At 36.7% G+C, this 11,979-nt stretch overlaps 3 protein-coding genes across 6 annotated transcripts; all 3 read left to right on the top strand.

Moving 5' to 3' along the window:
* The first annotated feature begins 620 nt into the window (after positions 1 to 620).
* On the top strand, positions 621 to 1,919 carry LOC130962406 (putative disease resistance RPP13-like protein 1). Its single transcript, XM_057888623.1, has one exon. The coding sequence runs from the start codon at positions 621 to 623 to the stop codon at positions 1,917 to 1,919; it is 1,299 nt and encodes a 432-aa protein (XP_057744606.1).
* LOC130963709 (putative disease resistance protein At3g14460) lies at positions 1,920 to 6,827 on the top strand. 4 transcript variants are annotated; one of them, XM_057889815.1, is made up of 4 exons: positions 1,920 to 4,614; positions 5,058 to 5,182; positions 5,802 to 5,881; positions 6,479 to 6,827. In XM_057889815.1, the coding sequence occupies exon 1, from the start codon at positions 1,920 to 1,922 to the stop codon at positions 4,608 to 4,610; it is 2,691 nt and encodes an 896-aa protein (XP_057745798.1). In that variant the 3' UTR covers positions 4,611 to 4,614; positions 5,058 to 5,182; positions 5,802 to 5,881; positions 6,479 to 6,827. The 4 variants fall into 4 exon arrangements, with proteins under 4 accessions (XP_057745798.1, XP_057745795.1, XP_057745796.1 ...); XM_057889812.1 differs by having other exon boundaries at positions 4,971 to 5,182; XM_057889813.1 differs by lacking the exon at positions 6,479 to 6,827 and adding an exon at positions 6,296 to 6,448 and having other exon boundaries at positions 4,971 to 5,182.
* An 852-nt stretch (positions 6,828 to 7,679) lies between these two features.
* Positions 7,680 to 11,614, top strand: LOC130962050 (putative disease resistance protein At3g14460). The gene is made up of 4 exons (XM_057888136.1): positions 7,680 to 7,959; positions 8,098 to 10,508; positions 10,873 to 11,078; positions 11,417 to 11,614. The coding sequence occupies exons 1-2, from the start codon at positions 7,950 to 7,952 to the stop codon at positions 10,488 to 10,490; spliced, it is 2,403 nt and encodes an 800-aa protein (XP_057744119.1). The 5' UTR covers positions 7,680 to 7,949; the 3' UTR covers positions 10,491 to 10,508; positions 10,873 to 11,078; positions 11,417 to 11,614.
* The last annotated feature ends 365 nt before the right edge of the window (positions 11,615 to 11,979 follow it).

The raw sequence follows: 11,979 nt of genomic DNA, 5'->3' as shown, positions 1-11,979 counted from the left end.
ATCATTTCTCTAGTGTAAAAAGGAAAAAAAAATATTATTTATACATGTGAATACTGAATAGGCATTTCACATTCTTCTATCACATTTAAATTTAATAATCATTTCAATTATTTTCCTATTTAAATGTTTCTACTATTCAGCTATTTATTAAAATATTAGCTGGGTTGTGAAAACAGTCTGAAACCTTCCTCAAGTTGCAATTTTAATTTGTTGCATCTCTTGGAATTAAAAACACAGTAGAGTAACCTTGAAGGCATCTACCACTTGAAGTCAATGTCTATGCCAAATGCCAACATATTTTAATCTCATACTATCCATTATTGTTATTAACAATGATATGCATTGATATCATATGATGATGATCCTATATTAAATTATATAGTTAATTAATTTCCACAAAGACTAGTTTCGGTTGGTCACCCTTTTGTTATTTGAATATTGTGTTTCAACTTTCAACCTTCAAAGAAGAATATAGAAATGAAGTATATTCTCGCTTATATGCCTTTTATTATTGTTGAATACCTCGCAAGCATTATTGCAATACTGCTATCTCTTCCTTACATTCTGAGAATCCAATCAAGCCCTGGTTCATTTGCTGTTGTTGTGATCTGTATCATATCATGGCTGAAGCACTTGTTGTTGGAGCTTTAGTTTCTGGCTCCATCAGCCTTGTTCTTAACAGGCTCATTTCACCTGAGTTTGTCAACTCGGTGGTGAGCAAGAAGCTGGACCGAAAGTTGGTTGAGAGGCTCAAGACTGCTCTCTTGGCTGCAGAAGCTCTGGCCGCTGACGCCGAGCAGAAGCAGTTTGGAAACAATCGTGTGAGGAAATGGCTTGATAGTCTCAGGGATGCTCTCTACACTGCTGATGACTTGTTGGACCGTGCCTTAATCAAAGCTGAAATTCGCAAGAAGGTACGCATTCGCCTTCCTCTCCGCCTTAATTTATCTGTTAGGGAGATGGTGGCTAAGATAAACGAGGTGGTTAAAAGAATAGAAGATCTTCAGAAACTTAAAGATAGCCTTGGTCTGAAAGAGATTCCAACGGGTAGCTCCTCATGGAAACCTCCATCCACTTCTCTTGTAAAGGGGAATGTGTACGGCAGGGATGGTGATCAACAGGCACTAATGAAGATGCTCAATGACAACAATCATCATAACTTGTCCGTCATCTCTATTGTTGGTATGGGTGGGGTTGGTAAAACTACTTTAGCACAATGCCTCTACAACAATATGGATTTGATGGACGGGGTTGATCTGAAAGCATGGATTTGTGTTTCTGAACATTTTGACGTCGTTGAGACTACTAAGAATGTTATAAAGGGGATCTCTTCAGGTGTTTGTAGTCTTGACAGCTTTGATTTACTTCAACAAGATTTGAAGGAAAAACTGTCAGAAAAGAAGTTCTTCATTGTTTTGGACGATGTTTGGAGTGAAGATGCTGACATGTGGAATAGTTTTATCACCCCTTTTCAACATGGGAGAATGGGAAGCACTATTCTTCTAACTACTCGCATGGAAAATGTTGGTGGAATAGTCCGACACTATAACTCTTACCCTCTCAAGGAACTGTCAGATGATTATTGTTGGTCCATTTTTGCAGACAATGCATCCTTTCCTGAATCAAATGGGAGCTCAGAACTGGAAGGAATAGGTAGAAAGATTGTCGAGAGGTGTGATGGCTTGCCGTTAGCTGCAGAAACACTTGGACGCTTGTTGCGGTCAAAGCATGATGCTGGGGAATGGAATAAAGTACTATCTAGTGATATTTGGCAATTTTCTATGATAGACAGTAAGATCGTTCCTGCATTGTTAATAAGCTACTATCATTTGCCTGCTCATTTGAAACGCTGCTTTGTTTATTGTTCGTTGTATCCCAAAGATCATGAATTTGATAAAGGTGAATTAATCTTGTTGTGAATGGCTGAAGATCTTTTACGACCACCTAGGAGGGGAGAGACTTCAGAAGAAGTTGGTTGCGAGTATTTTGATGACTTGGCTTCAAGACTATTTTTCAAGCAGGTCCAATATAGGGAGAAGTATTTTGTGATGCATGATCTCATGCATGACTTGGCAACTTTTCTTGCTGGAGATCTTTATTGTAAATTCTCCGAAGAACTTGGTGAAAGAGAAGAAATGAGTATTCTAACTCATCATTTGTCATACGATCACTCAATCCCTGAAAAAATATGCTCCTCTAGTAAAATAGAATCTTTGAGGACATTGATGTATATCAAACATGGAGCTTATACTCGGAAAGCACCCGCAACATTACCAGGTGACATATTGTCAAAGAATAAATACTTGAGAGTTTTGTCCTTTGATAGACTCAATGTACTTCCTGATTCAATAGATAAATTGATTCAATTGCGTTATTTGGGTCTTTCTGGGAGTGGTATTAAGGTTTTGCCCGAGTCATTATGTAACTTGTGCAATCTACAAACTTTAAAGTTAGCAGGTTGTTCTTCTCTAACTATGTTGCCTAGTAGCCTAGGTGAATTGATCAACCTACGCTATTTGGATCTTTCTAGAAGTGCTGTTGAGACATTGCCTGAGTCATTATGCAACATGTGCAATCTACAAACTTTAAAGTTAGCACGTTGTTCTTCTCTAACTATGTTGCCTAGTAGCCTAGGTGAATTGATCAACCTACACTATTTGGATCTTTCTAGAAGTGCTGTTGAGACATTGCCTGAGTCGTTATGTAGTATGTGTAATTTACAAGCATTAAATCTAGAAGATTGTTTGAAGCTGACTATGCTGCCCAATGACATGTATAAGCTTGTGAATTTGCGGCATCTTCATATAAGGGGTACCCCTCTGAAAGAAATGCCAAAAGGAATGGGCAAATTAAATCAGTTGCACATTTTAAGCAAGTTTGTGGTGGGAAAGCAAGAAGACAATGGAATCCAAGAGTTAGCAGCGCTTTTAAATCTTCATGGATCACTTGAGATTCAGAAATTGGAGAATGTGGTTGATGCCAATCAGGCAAGGAATGCAAGGATAATAGATAAGAAGCACATTGAGTACTTATTGTTGAGATGGTCTTCAGGTGATGATATGGTTTCAAACACACATACTGATGAACAAGATATACTTGGGGACTTGCAACCACACACTGGCTTGAAAGTGTTGAGAATCAAGGGATACAAAGGTAAAATATTTCCAGAGTGGATTGGGCATTCCTTGTACCAAAACATGACAAGTGTAACTCTAGAATATTGCTGGAATTGCTGCGTGCTGCCTTCACTTGGACAGCTGCCTTCTCTTCGGTCCCTCCGCATTGAAAGTTTTAGTCAGCTGAAGAGTGTTGGTATGGAGTTTTACCAGAATGAAGGCGATCAACATTATTCGCCTATTGCACCGTTTTCCTCACTGGAGGAATTGATATTTAATAATATGCCAAGTTGGGAGGAGTGGCACTTACCTGACTCAGAAGCCTTTCCTCAGCTTAAGAGCCTTCAAATAAGAGAGTGTCCAATGTTAAAGGAAGATATGGTTAATCAGGTATTAATGAGAATCGTTTCTTCCTCATCGGATGTTTCCAAAGTGCGCCAACTGGAAATACGAGAACATCGTCCACGATGGGCTAAAGAGATGAGACTTGATGGGGATAGGTTATCAATTAGTGGATTTAAATGTGTGGTGGAGTATGCATTTAAGGCAAGGATCATCCACCATCTAACTTCCCTCCAAGAAATAAAATTCTCAGGGTGTTCGTCTGTTGTATCCTTGGGGGGCAATTGTTTACCCAAATCTTTGCAAAAGCTCAACCTATTTGAATGCAGCCAAATTAAATTACTCCAGCAACAACACAAGTATGATTTGGTAGATCTACATATAGAATTCAGTTGTGATTCACTGACCTCATTGTCGTTGGATGCCTTTCCCAAACTCGAGAATCTGGAGATATTCAGGTGTTCAAATCTGGAATCAGTTTCAATGTCAGAGCCACCACACGCTGCTCTTCAACGTCTCTCCATCTCTAACTGCCTCAAATTTGTGTCATTTCCAGAAGCAGGACTGGCTGCACCCAACTTGACTCATCTCAGCGTCATAAACTGCCTCAAGTTGGAGGCATTGCCACCTGACATGAATAGTCTTCTCCCAAATTTACAGTCTCTGGAGTTACTAGGTTGCCCAAACATTTGCAGGTCGCCACAGGGTGGTTTGCCACCTAACCTGAAACGGCTTGGTGTAGGAAAATGCGAGGAACAACTGAGGGGTCTATCATGGAGGGGCAACTTGGACAACCTCACTCATCTCACCATTTATGGTGATGGCAGTGAGAGCAGAATAAAGTCATACCCAGAGGTGGGTTTGCTGCCTCGCCTTCCCTCCCTTACCAATCTTGAGATATGGGGGTTCATGAATCTGGAGACATTGGAGTGCAACGAGCTTCTCCGCCTCACCTCCCTCCAACAACTACACATTTCATACTGTAAGAAGCTGAAGAATATGGAAGGAGCAAAGCTGCCTCCCTCTCTCTTACTCCTCGAAATTGACGACTGTGGTTTGCTGGGCAAACACTGCAAGAACAAGCATCAACAAATTTGGTCCAAAATTTCCCACATCCCCACCATTCAAGTCGATGACGACCAAATTTTCTGAGCAGGTAATTCTCTAACCTTCATGTTTCTCATGCTACCACAATTAAATTCACACATGCATAAATTTCCTTTCCTCCAAGTCAATTTTTTTTTTCTCTTTCTTTAAACAATATTAACCACTTGAACTCATATGCCAACTGGAAAATTTGCAATCTTATCTTTCATTTACGGGGAAAGCTCTCAGTTTGCAGTTCTAGTTAAAGAAATATCTTTTCTTACTCTCGGAAACAGTGTTATCTGTAATACTTGTTAACTCTCATATTTTATTCAAAAAGTCGCATTTTTTGTGTATCCAACAGTTGGGTCTTTATTTTTAAACAAATGGATGTATCAAATTTAATACTTTTACAATCTTCTGCAGGTAGCTTGTGCACATATCGTGATGTAATCCTATACATTGGCTATACATCTTCATCTAATTCTAAGTTCATTTATGGTGGTAATTAAGCTGGATTCATGTATTGGGAAACAGAAACTCTGTGTTTTCTGATTTTGGCTTCAAGTTATTGAAAAGCAAAGACATGATGGAGAAAGTTGGTGGCACTCATTATTGAAAACCTTTCGTTGTTGTTGGTATATTTTTCTATTCCTCTCTATAATTTTCTTTCTTTTTTGCTTTTTGCACAGAGAAAAAATAAATCATAACTTTTTTTATGGAAAGAAAATAGTTACCAAATTGTGTTTCTGTCTTTCTCAATTCTTTATGATCATGAGTTAGCTGTTGTTGCAAGATTCATGTAGGATAGTGAAAGGAATCAGCATGCATAAGGTGTATAAGTTTTTTGCCCATAGATTGAATCTTACATAAAATAAATAGTAGTAGATGCCTATAATAAGCTATTTCTAATACTAAGAAAAGGTTCTGTAATAAACTAATAATAACTATTTCTTCCTTTTTGGATGTGGACACGTTATCAAACAAATTTCCAAAGGTGATGAAGGTATGTAGCTAATGCAGTCAAGATTCAAAGAATATGCTTTCCCCATTTGAAGATGACAATCATGTACCTGAAATATGGTGTGTGCAGTTTGTGCATATATCAAACCAATGGGTGTCATTTCCTTTCACTGTTGTCTCTAAAATCAAACCAATGATCGAACATTGTGTTCATGAGGTTCTAACAAAATTGTGTGTGTGGTTTTTGTGATGACAAACACTAAGTTTTGAAATGTTTTTTAATTTGTGTTTCAGGAAGTACACCTGAGGTTTGGTAACCATATCTAAATTATCTTCATTCAGTCCGAAGTTCATCCTTACAATTTTAGCTTCAGGTTGGTATAGTTACGCTATTCCTCCTTACAATTTACTTTTTCTATTTTTGTTGGGAGAAAGATAAAGAGATGATGATAGCTTGATTTGAGAAGGAATTAGTTATGTGTAGTTCAGGGAAAGATGGTGTCTCTACCTTTCCCTTTTTTAATGTATATGCTAGACTAAATGTACTATAACTGCTGCCAAAGCTCTTACAATGCCAAAACTGCAATTTCAGTGGAGCTTGTAAATTTAAACCAAAAGATGTATATCCGTGATCTTTTAACTGGCTCTGGATTTCTCTTTGGCTAAGCGCAAAGATGTTTCCAAAAAAAAAAAAAAGAGTATCATTTTTAATGCATTCAAGTTTATTACATGAATTTATAAATACATCTATAATGTTATTCATTGTGCAACCTTTTTGACAATTGCAGGTTGGGGAGCATGTATATACTTGCATAAAAATTTTTCTCGTCTCTTTTGACACTTAGTCATGCTAACTAAGTGATAATATGCACTTTGATATGGATTAATTTTGATGTGATGGACCTTAATCTTCATTACCATATTATTATTGGAATGATAATTTTTTTTTCTTTTTGGGTTGATTTATGCAGTCATTACAAATCTGCGGTTGGGGAGTGGTTCAATCTTGGATTGTGCTAAAATTTTGATAGCAAGTTTTGGATATACATTTTCATTCTTAATCGTTAGATGGTTAAGATAAGATTTGGAGGGTGAGATATGGCTTGCGCGTGCAAAGTAGCTCTGGTTTTGTAAATTTTTCATATTTTTGGTTCACATTTATATGCATTGATGCTTGGTTGTTTTGACTTGATGTAAGCATTTGATTTGTGCACTTATTTGAGATTCTCTTGTATCCCTACTTAATTATAGTGGTACTTCTTTTTTGGTCCGAATGACCTGTGGTTTTTACCTCTCACATTGAGAGGGTTTTCCACGTTAAAATTTGGTGTCTTGTCCTTATTTTTATTTTTTTAGATTCTGTTATTCAATCACTTATTCACTTCCACTGTTTTGTGTATTATTACGCCAATTATTCTCTCAAGCAGCTATTCTAATTGATGAGGTATTTGCCAAATCATTATTTTCTGGTTTCTAAAATTGAAAAGTTTTGCTTTCTAACTTGTAATATTTGGAATTTTATGAGTTTTTGCAATAGAAATAGTACTTCTTTTCCAAAAAAGAAGAATGAAAGAAAATACTTATACAATTTTATATGAGACACTATCTATGTATTAATGAGATTTTATATGAATAAATATAATAATTATTTCCTCAGAGGATTCTTATTTGCTAGGAAGTATTTCTTAAGAAGTATCTTGTAGGAAAGATTAATCCTGGGATAGAAACAAACACATAGAACTATAGTTAAGAGAAATTCTAGAAGGAATAAGAGAGAATAAGGAATTTCTGAAGTAAAAATGAAATGAATTCGAGTTTTTTAGAATGTTGTAGCAAACTCTGAATCTAACTCTCTTTTGGGTCTGTAAATATATTTGACAAAATATATTATGAATTGTATTTTTCAAATTTTAAACACACCTGAAAAATGATATGGAAAGTAGGAAACGATAAAGATAACATGTTTTAGGTTAGAAATATATCTTCATGAATGTTAGCATTCTTGAATCTCGAGCATTATATTTTTCTAACATATCTAAGTTTTTTTTCCTTTTTTTTTAAACTACTAATAATATCATTCATTAAATCTTTTAGTCCTTAGAGTGAATATATATAAGGAACTTCTATATTCCTCTGCAATTAAACATTAGATTCGCTGTGATGCATTATTCTTTCATTTCTTTCTTTTTTTTTTCCTGTTTGATTTTGTTTGTTCTAAACACTTCCATTATAAAATTGGTCAAATCATAAGATATTTTTGCAGACAATGCATCCTTTCCTGAATCAAATGGGAGCTCAGAACTGGAAGGAATAGGTAGAAAGATTGTCGAGAGGTGTGATGGCTTGCCGTTAGCTGCAGAAACACTTGGACGCTTGTTGCGCTCAAAGCAAGATGCTGGGGAATGGAATAAAATACTATCTAGTGATATTTGGCAATTTTCTATGACAGACAGTAAGATTGTTCCTGCATTGTTAATAAGTTACTATCATCTGCCTGCTCATTTAAAACGTTGCTTTGTTTATTGCTCCTTGTATCCCAAAGATTATAAACTTGATAAAGATGAATTAATCTTGTTGTGGATGGCTGAAGATCTTTTACAACCACCAAGGAGGGGACAGACTCTAGAAGAAGTTGGTTGCGAGTGTTTCGATGGCTTGGTTTCAAGACTATTCTTCAAGCAGGTTGATAACGATGATGAGAAGTATTTCGTGATGCATGATCTCATGCATGACTTGGCAACATTTCTTGCTGGAGATCTTTATTGTAGATTTGCTGAAAAAGAAGAGATGAGTATTCTAACTCGACATTTGTCATACAATCATTCAATTCCTGAGACAAAATGGTCCTCTAATAAAAAAGAATCTTTGAGGACATTATTGTATATCAATTATGGAGCTCATTTCTGGAAATCAAGAACAACATTACCATGTGACATATTGTCAAAGAATAAATACTTGAGAGTTTTGTCCTTTGATACACTCGATATATTTCGTTATTCAATTGCTAAAAAATTGATCCAGTTGCGCTATTTGAATCTCTCTTGGAGTGCTGTTAAGATATTGCCCGAGTCACTATGCAATTTGTGCAATCTACAAACTTTGAAGTTAGAAGGCTGTTCAAAGCTGACTATGCTGCCCAATGGCATGTATAATCTTGTGAATTTGCGGCATCTTAATATAAGGGGTACGCCTCTGAAAAAAATGCCAAAAGGAATGGGCATATTAAAACAGTTGCACATTTTAAGCAAGTTTGTGGTGGGAAAGCAAGAAGACAATGGAATGGAAGAGTTAGGAGGGCTTTGGAATCTTCATGGATCACTTGAGATTGAGAAATTGGAGAATGTGGTTGATGGCAATGAGGCAAGGAGTGCAAGGATAATAGAAAAGAAGCACATTGAGGAGTTATTGTTGAAATGGTCTGTGTCTTCAGGTGATGATATGGTTTCAAACACACATACTGATGAACAAGATATACTTGGAGGCTTGCAACCACACACTGGCTTGAAAGAGTTAATTGTTTATGGATACAAAGGTAAAATATTTCCAGAGTGGATTGGGCATTCCTTGTACCAAAACATGACAAGTGTATCTCTACAATATTGCTGGAATTGCTGCGTGCTGCCTTCACTTGGACAGCTGCCATCTCTCAAGTCCCTGAGCATCAAAAGTTTTGATAAGCTGAAGAGCATTGGCAAGGAGTTTTACAAGAATGAAGGCCATCAACGTTCTTCACCTATTGCACCGTTTCCCTCGCTAGAGACCTTGGTATTTGATGGCATGTCATGTTGGGAGGAGTGGCACTTACCTGACTCAGAAGCATTTCCTCAGCTTAAGAGCCTTCTTATAACAAAATGTCCAATGTTAAAGGGAGATATGTTTAATCAAGTATTAATGAGAATCGTTTTTTCCTCATCGGATGTTTCCAAAGTGCGTCTACTGGAAATAGGAGGAGATGATAAAGGACTGGATAAAGAGATGACACTCGATGAGAATAGTTTATCAATTAGGGGATTTGAAAGTGTGGTGGAGTGTGCATTTAAGGCAAGGATCATCCACCATCTAACTTCCCTCCAAGAAATAAAATTCTGGGAGTGTTCATCTGTTGTATCCTTGGGGAGCAATTGTTTACCCAAATCTTTGCAAAAGCTCAGAATATATAGTTGCAGCCAAATTGAATTACTCCAGCAACAACACAAGTATGATTTGGTACATCTACAAATAGAAAGCTGTGATTCACTGACCTCATTGTCGTTGGATGCCTTTCCAAATCTCGAGAATCTCAAGATAGAGAGGTGTTCAAATCTGGAATCAGTTTCAATGTCAGAGCCACCACACGCTGCTCTTCAACGTCTCTCCATCCGTTGGTGCGACGAATTTGTGTCATTTCCAGAAGCAGGACTGGTTGCACCCAACTTGGCTCATCTCAGCATCACATATTGCGACAAGTTGGAGGCATTGCCACGTGACATGAATAGTCTTCTCCCAAATTTACAGTCTCTCGACATACGAGGTTGCCCAATCATTCATAGGTTGCCAGAGGGTGGTTTGCCACCTAACCTGAAAGAGCTAAGTGTAGGAGATTGGGAGGAACAAGTGAGGGGCCTATCATGGTTGGGCAACTTGGACAACCTCACTCATCTCACCATTGCTGGTTTTTGGTGCGAGAGCATAAAGTCATACCCAGAGGCGGGTTGGCTGCCTCGCCTTCCCTCCCTTACCACTCTTTATATTCAATTCTTTGATAATCTGGAGACATTGGAGTGCAGCGAGCTTCTCCGCCTCACCTCCCTCCAACAACTACACATTTCATACTGTCCAAGGCTGAAGAATATGGAAGGAGAAAAGCTGCCTCCCTCTCTCTTTCTCCTGGAAATTTACCACTGTGGTTTGCTGGGCAAAAACTGCAAGAATAAGCATCAACAAATTTGGTCCAAAATTTCCCACATTCCCACCATTGAAGTCGATGGCAAGAAAATTTTCTGAGTAGAGGTTTCTGAGCAGGTAATTCTCTAACATTTATATTTGTCATGCTACCCACAATTAAATTCACACATGCATAAGTTTTCCTTTTCCTTCAAGTCAATTTTTTTTTTCTCTTTCTATAAACAACATTAACCACTTGAACTCATATGCCAACTGCAAAATTTGCATTCTTTTCTTTTGTTTATCGGGAAAGCTCTCAGTTTGCAGTTCTAGTTAAAGAAAGGAAACAGCCATTGTTATCTGTAATACTTGTTAACTCTCATATTTTATTAAAAAAATCAAATTTAAAAAAAAAATCGTATTTTTTGTGTATCCAACAGTTGGGTGTTTATTTTTAAACAAATGGATTTATCAAATTTAATATTTTTACAATCTTCTGCAGGTAGCTTGTGCACATATCAATATGTAATCCTATACATTGGCTATACATTTAATTCTAAGTTCATTTGAGGTGGTAAGTAAGCTGGATTGATGTAATGGGAAACAGAAACGGTGTATTTTCTGATTCTGGCTTCAAGTTATTGAAAAGCAAAGGCACGATGGAGAAAGTTGGTGGCACTCATTATTGAAAAGCTTTCGTTGTTGTTGGTATATTTCTCTATTCCTCTCTATAATTTTCTTTCTTGTTTGCTTTTGCACAGAGAAAAAATAAATTATAACTTGATTTGTGGAAAGAAACGAGTTATAAAATTGTGTTTCTGTTTTTGTCAATTCTTTATGATCATGGAGTTGCTGTTGTTACAAGATTCATGTAGGATAGTGAAAGGAGTCAGCATGCATAAGGTGTTAAGTTTTTGCCCGTAGATTGAATAAATAGTAGTAGATATGCCTATAATAAGCTACTTCTAATACTTAGAAAAGGTTCTGTAATAATAACTATTTCTTCCTTTTTGGATTTGGGCACCTTATCAAACTGATTTCCCAAGGTGATGAAGGTATGTAGCTAATGCAGTCAAGACTCAAAGGATATGCTTTCCATATTTGAAGATGACAATCATGTACCTGAAGTAGTCAAAGAAGTTGTAGTGATGCCATCAGCAACAATTTTGTTCCTATCAACTTTACTCAATGGTGTGTGCAATTTGTACATATATCAAACCAGTTGTGGTTCTGTAAATTTTTCATGTTTTTGGTTCACATTTATATGCTTTGGCGCTTGATTGTTTTTTACTTAATGTAAGCATTTGATTTGTGCACTTATTTGAGATTCTCTTGTATCCTTACTCTAATTATAGTGGTACTGTTTTATTTGATTTGTTTCTATTTTTATTTTTTCGGCTTGTTATTCGATCGTTGTCACTGTTTTGTGTATTGTTACCCCAATTATTCTCTCAAGCAGTTATTCCAATTGATGAGGCATTTGGCAAATCAATATGTTGTGTTTCTAAAATTGAAAAGTGACCTTGAAGACAGCTAGCACGTGAAGCCAATGAGTAAACACTATTACCAACCCCATTTTAACCTCACACCACCATTATATAGTTTATTA

The sequence above is a fragment of the Arachis stenosperma genome, chromosome 2 (assembly GCF_014773155.1).
Source record: "Arachis stenosperma cultivar V10309 chromosome 2, arast.V10309.gnm1.PFL2, whole genome shotgun sequence".
NCBI lineage: Eukaryota > Viridiplantae > Streptophyta > Magnoliopsida > Fabales > Fabaceae > Arachis > Arachis stenosperma.
The sequence above is the reverse complement of the archived record's forward strand: the minus strand, read 5'-3'. Positions and strand labels throughout refer to the sequence as shown.

Bases quoted from the DNA above. Each gene is read 5' to 3' on its own strand.
- LOC130962406 (XM_057888623.1), top strand. From the start codon at position 621: ATGGCTGAAGCACTTGTTGTTGGAGCTTTAGTTTCTGGCTCCATCAGC.
- LOC130963709 (XM_057889815.1), top strand. From the start codon at position 1,920: ATGGCTGAAGATCTTTTACGACCACCTAGGAGGGGAGAGACTTCAGAA.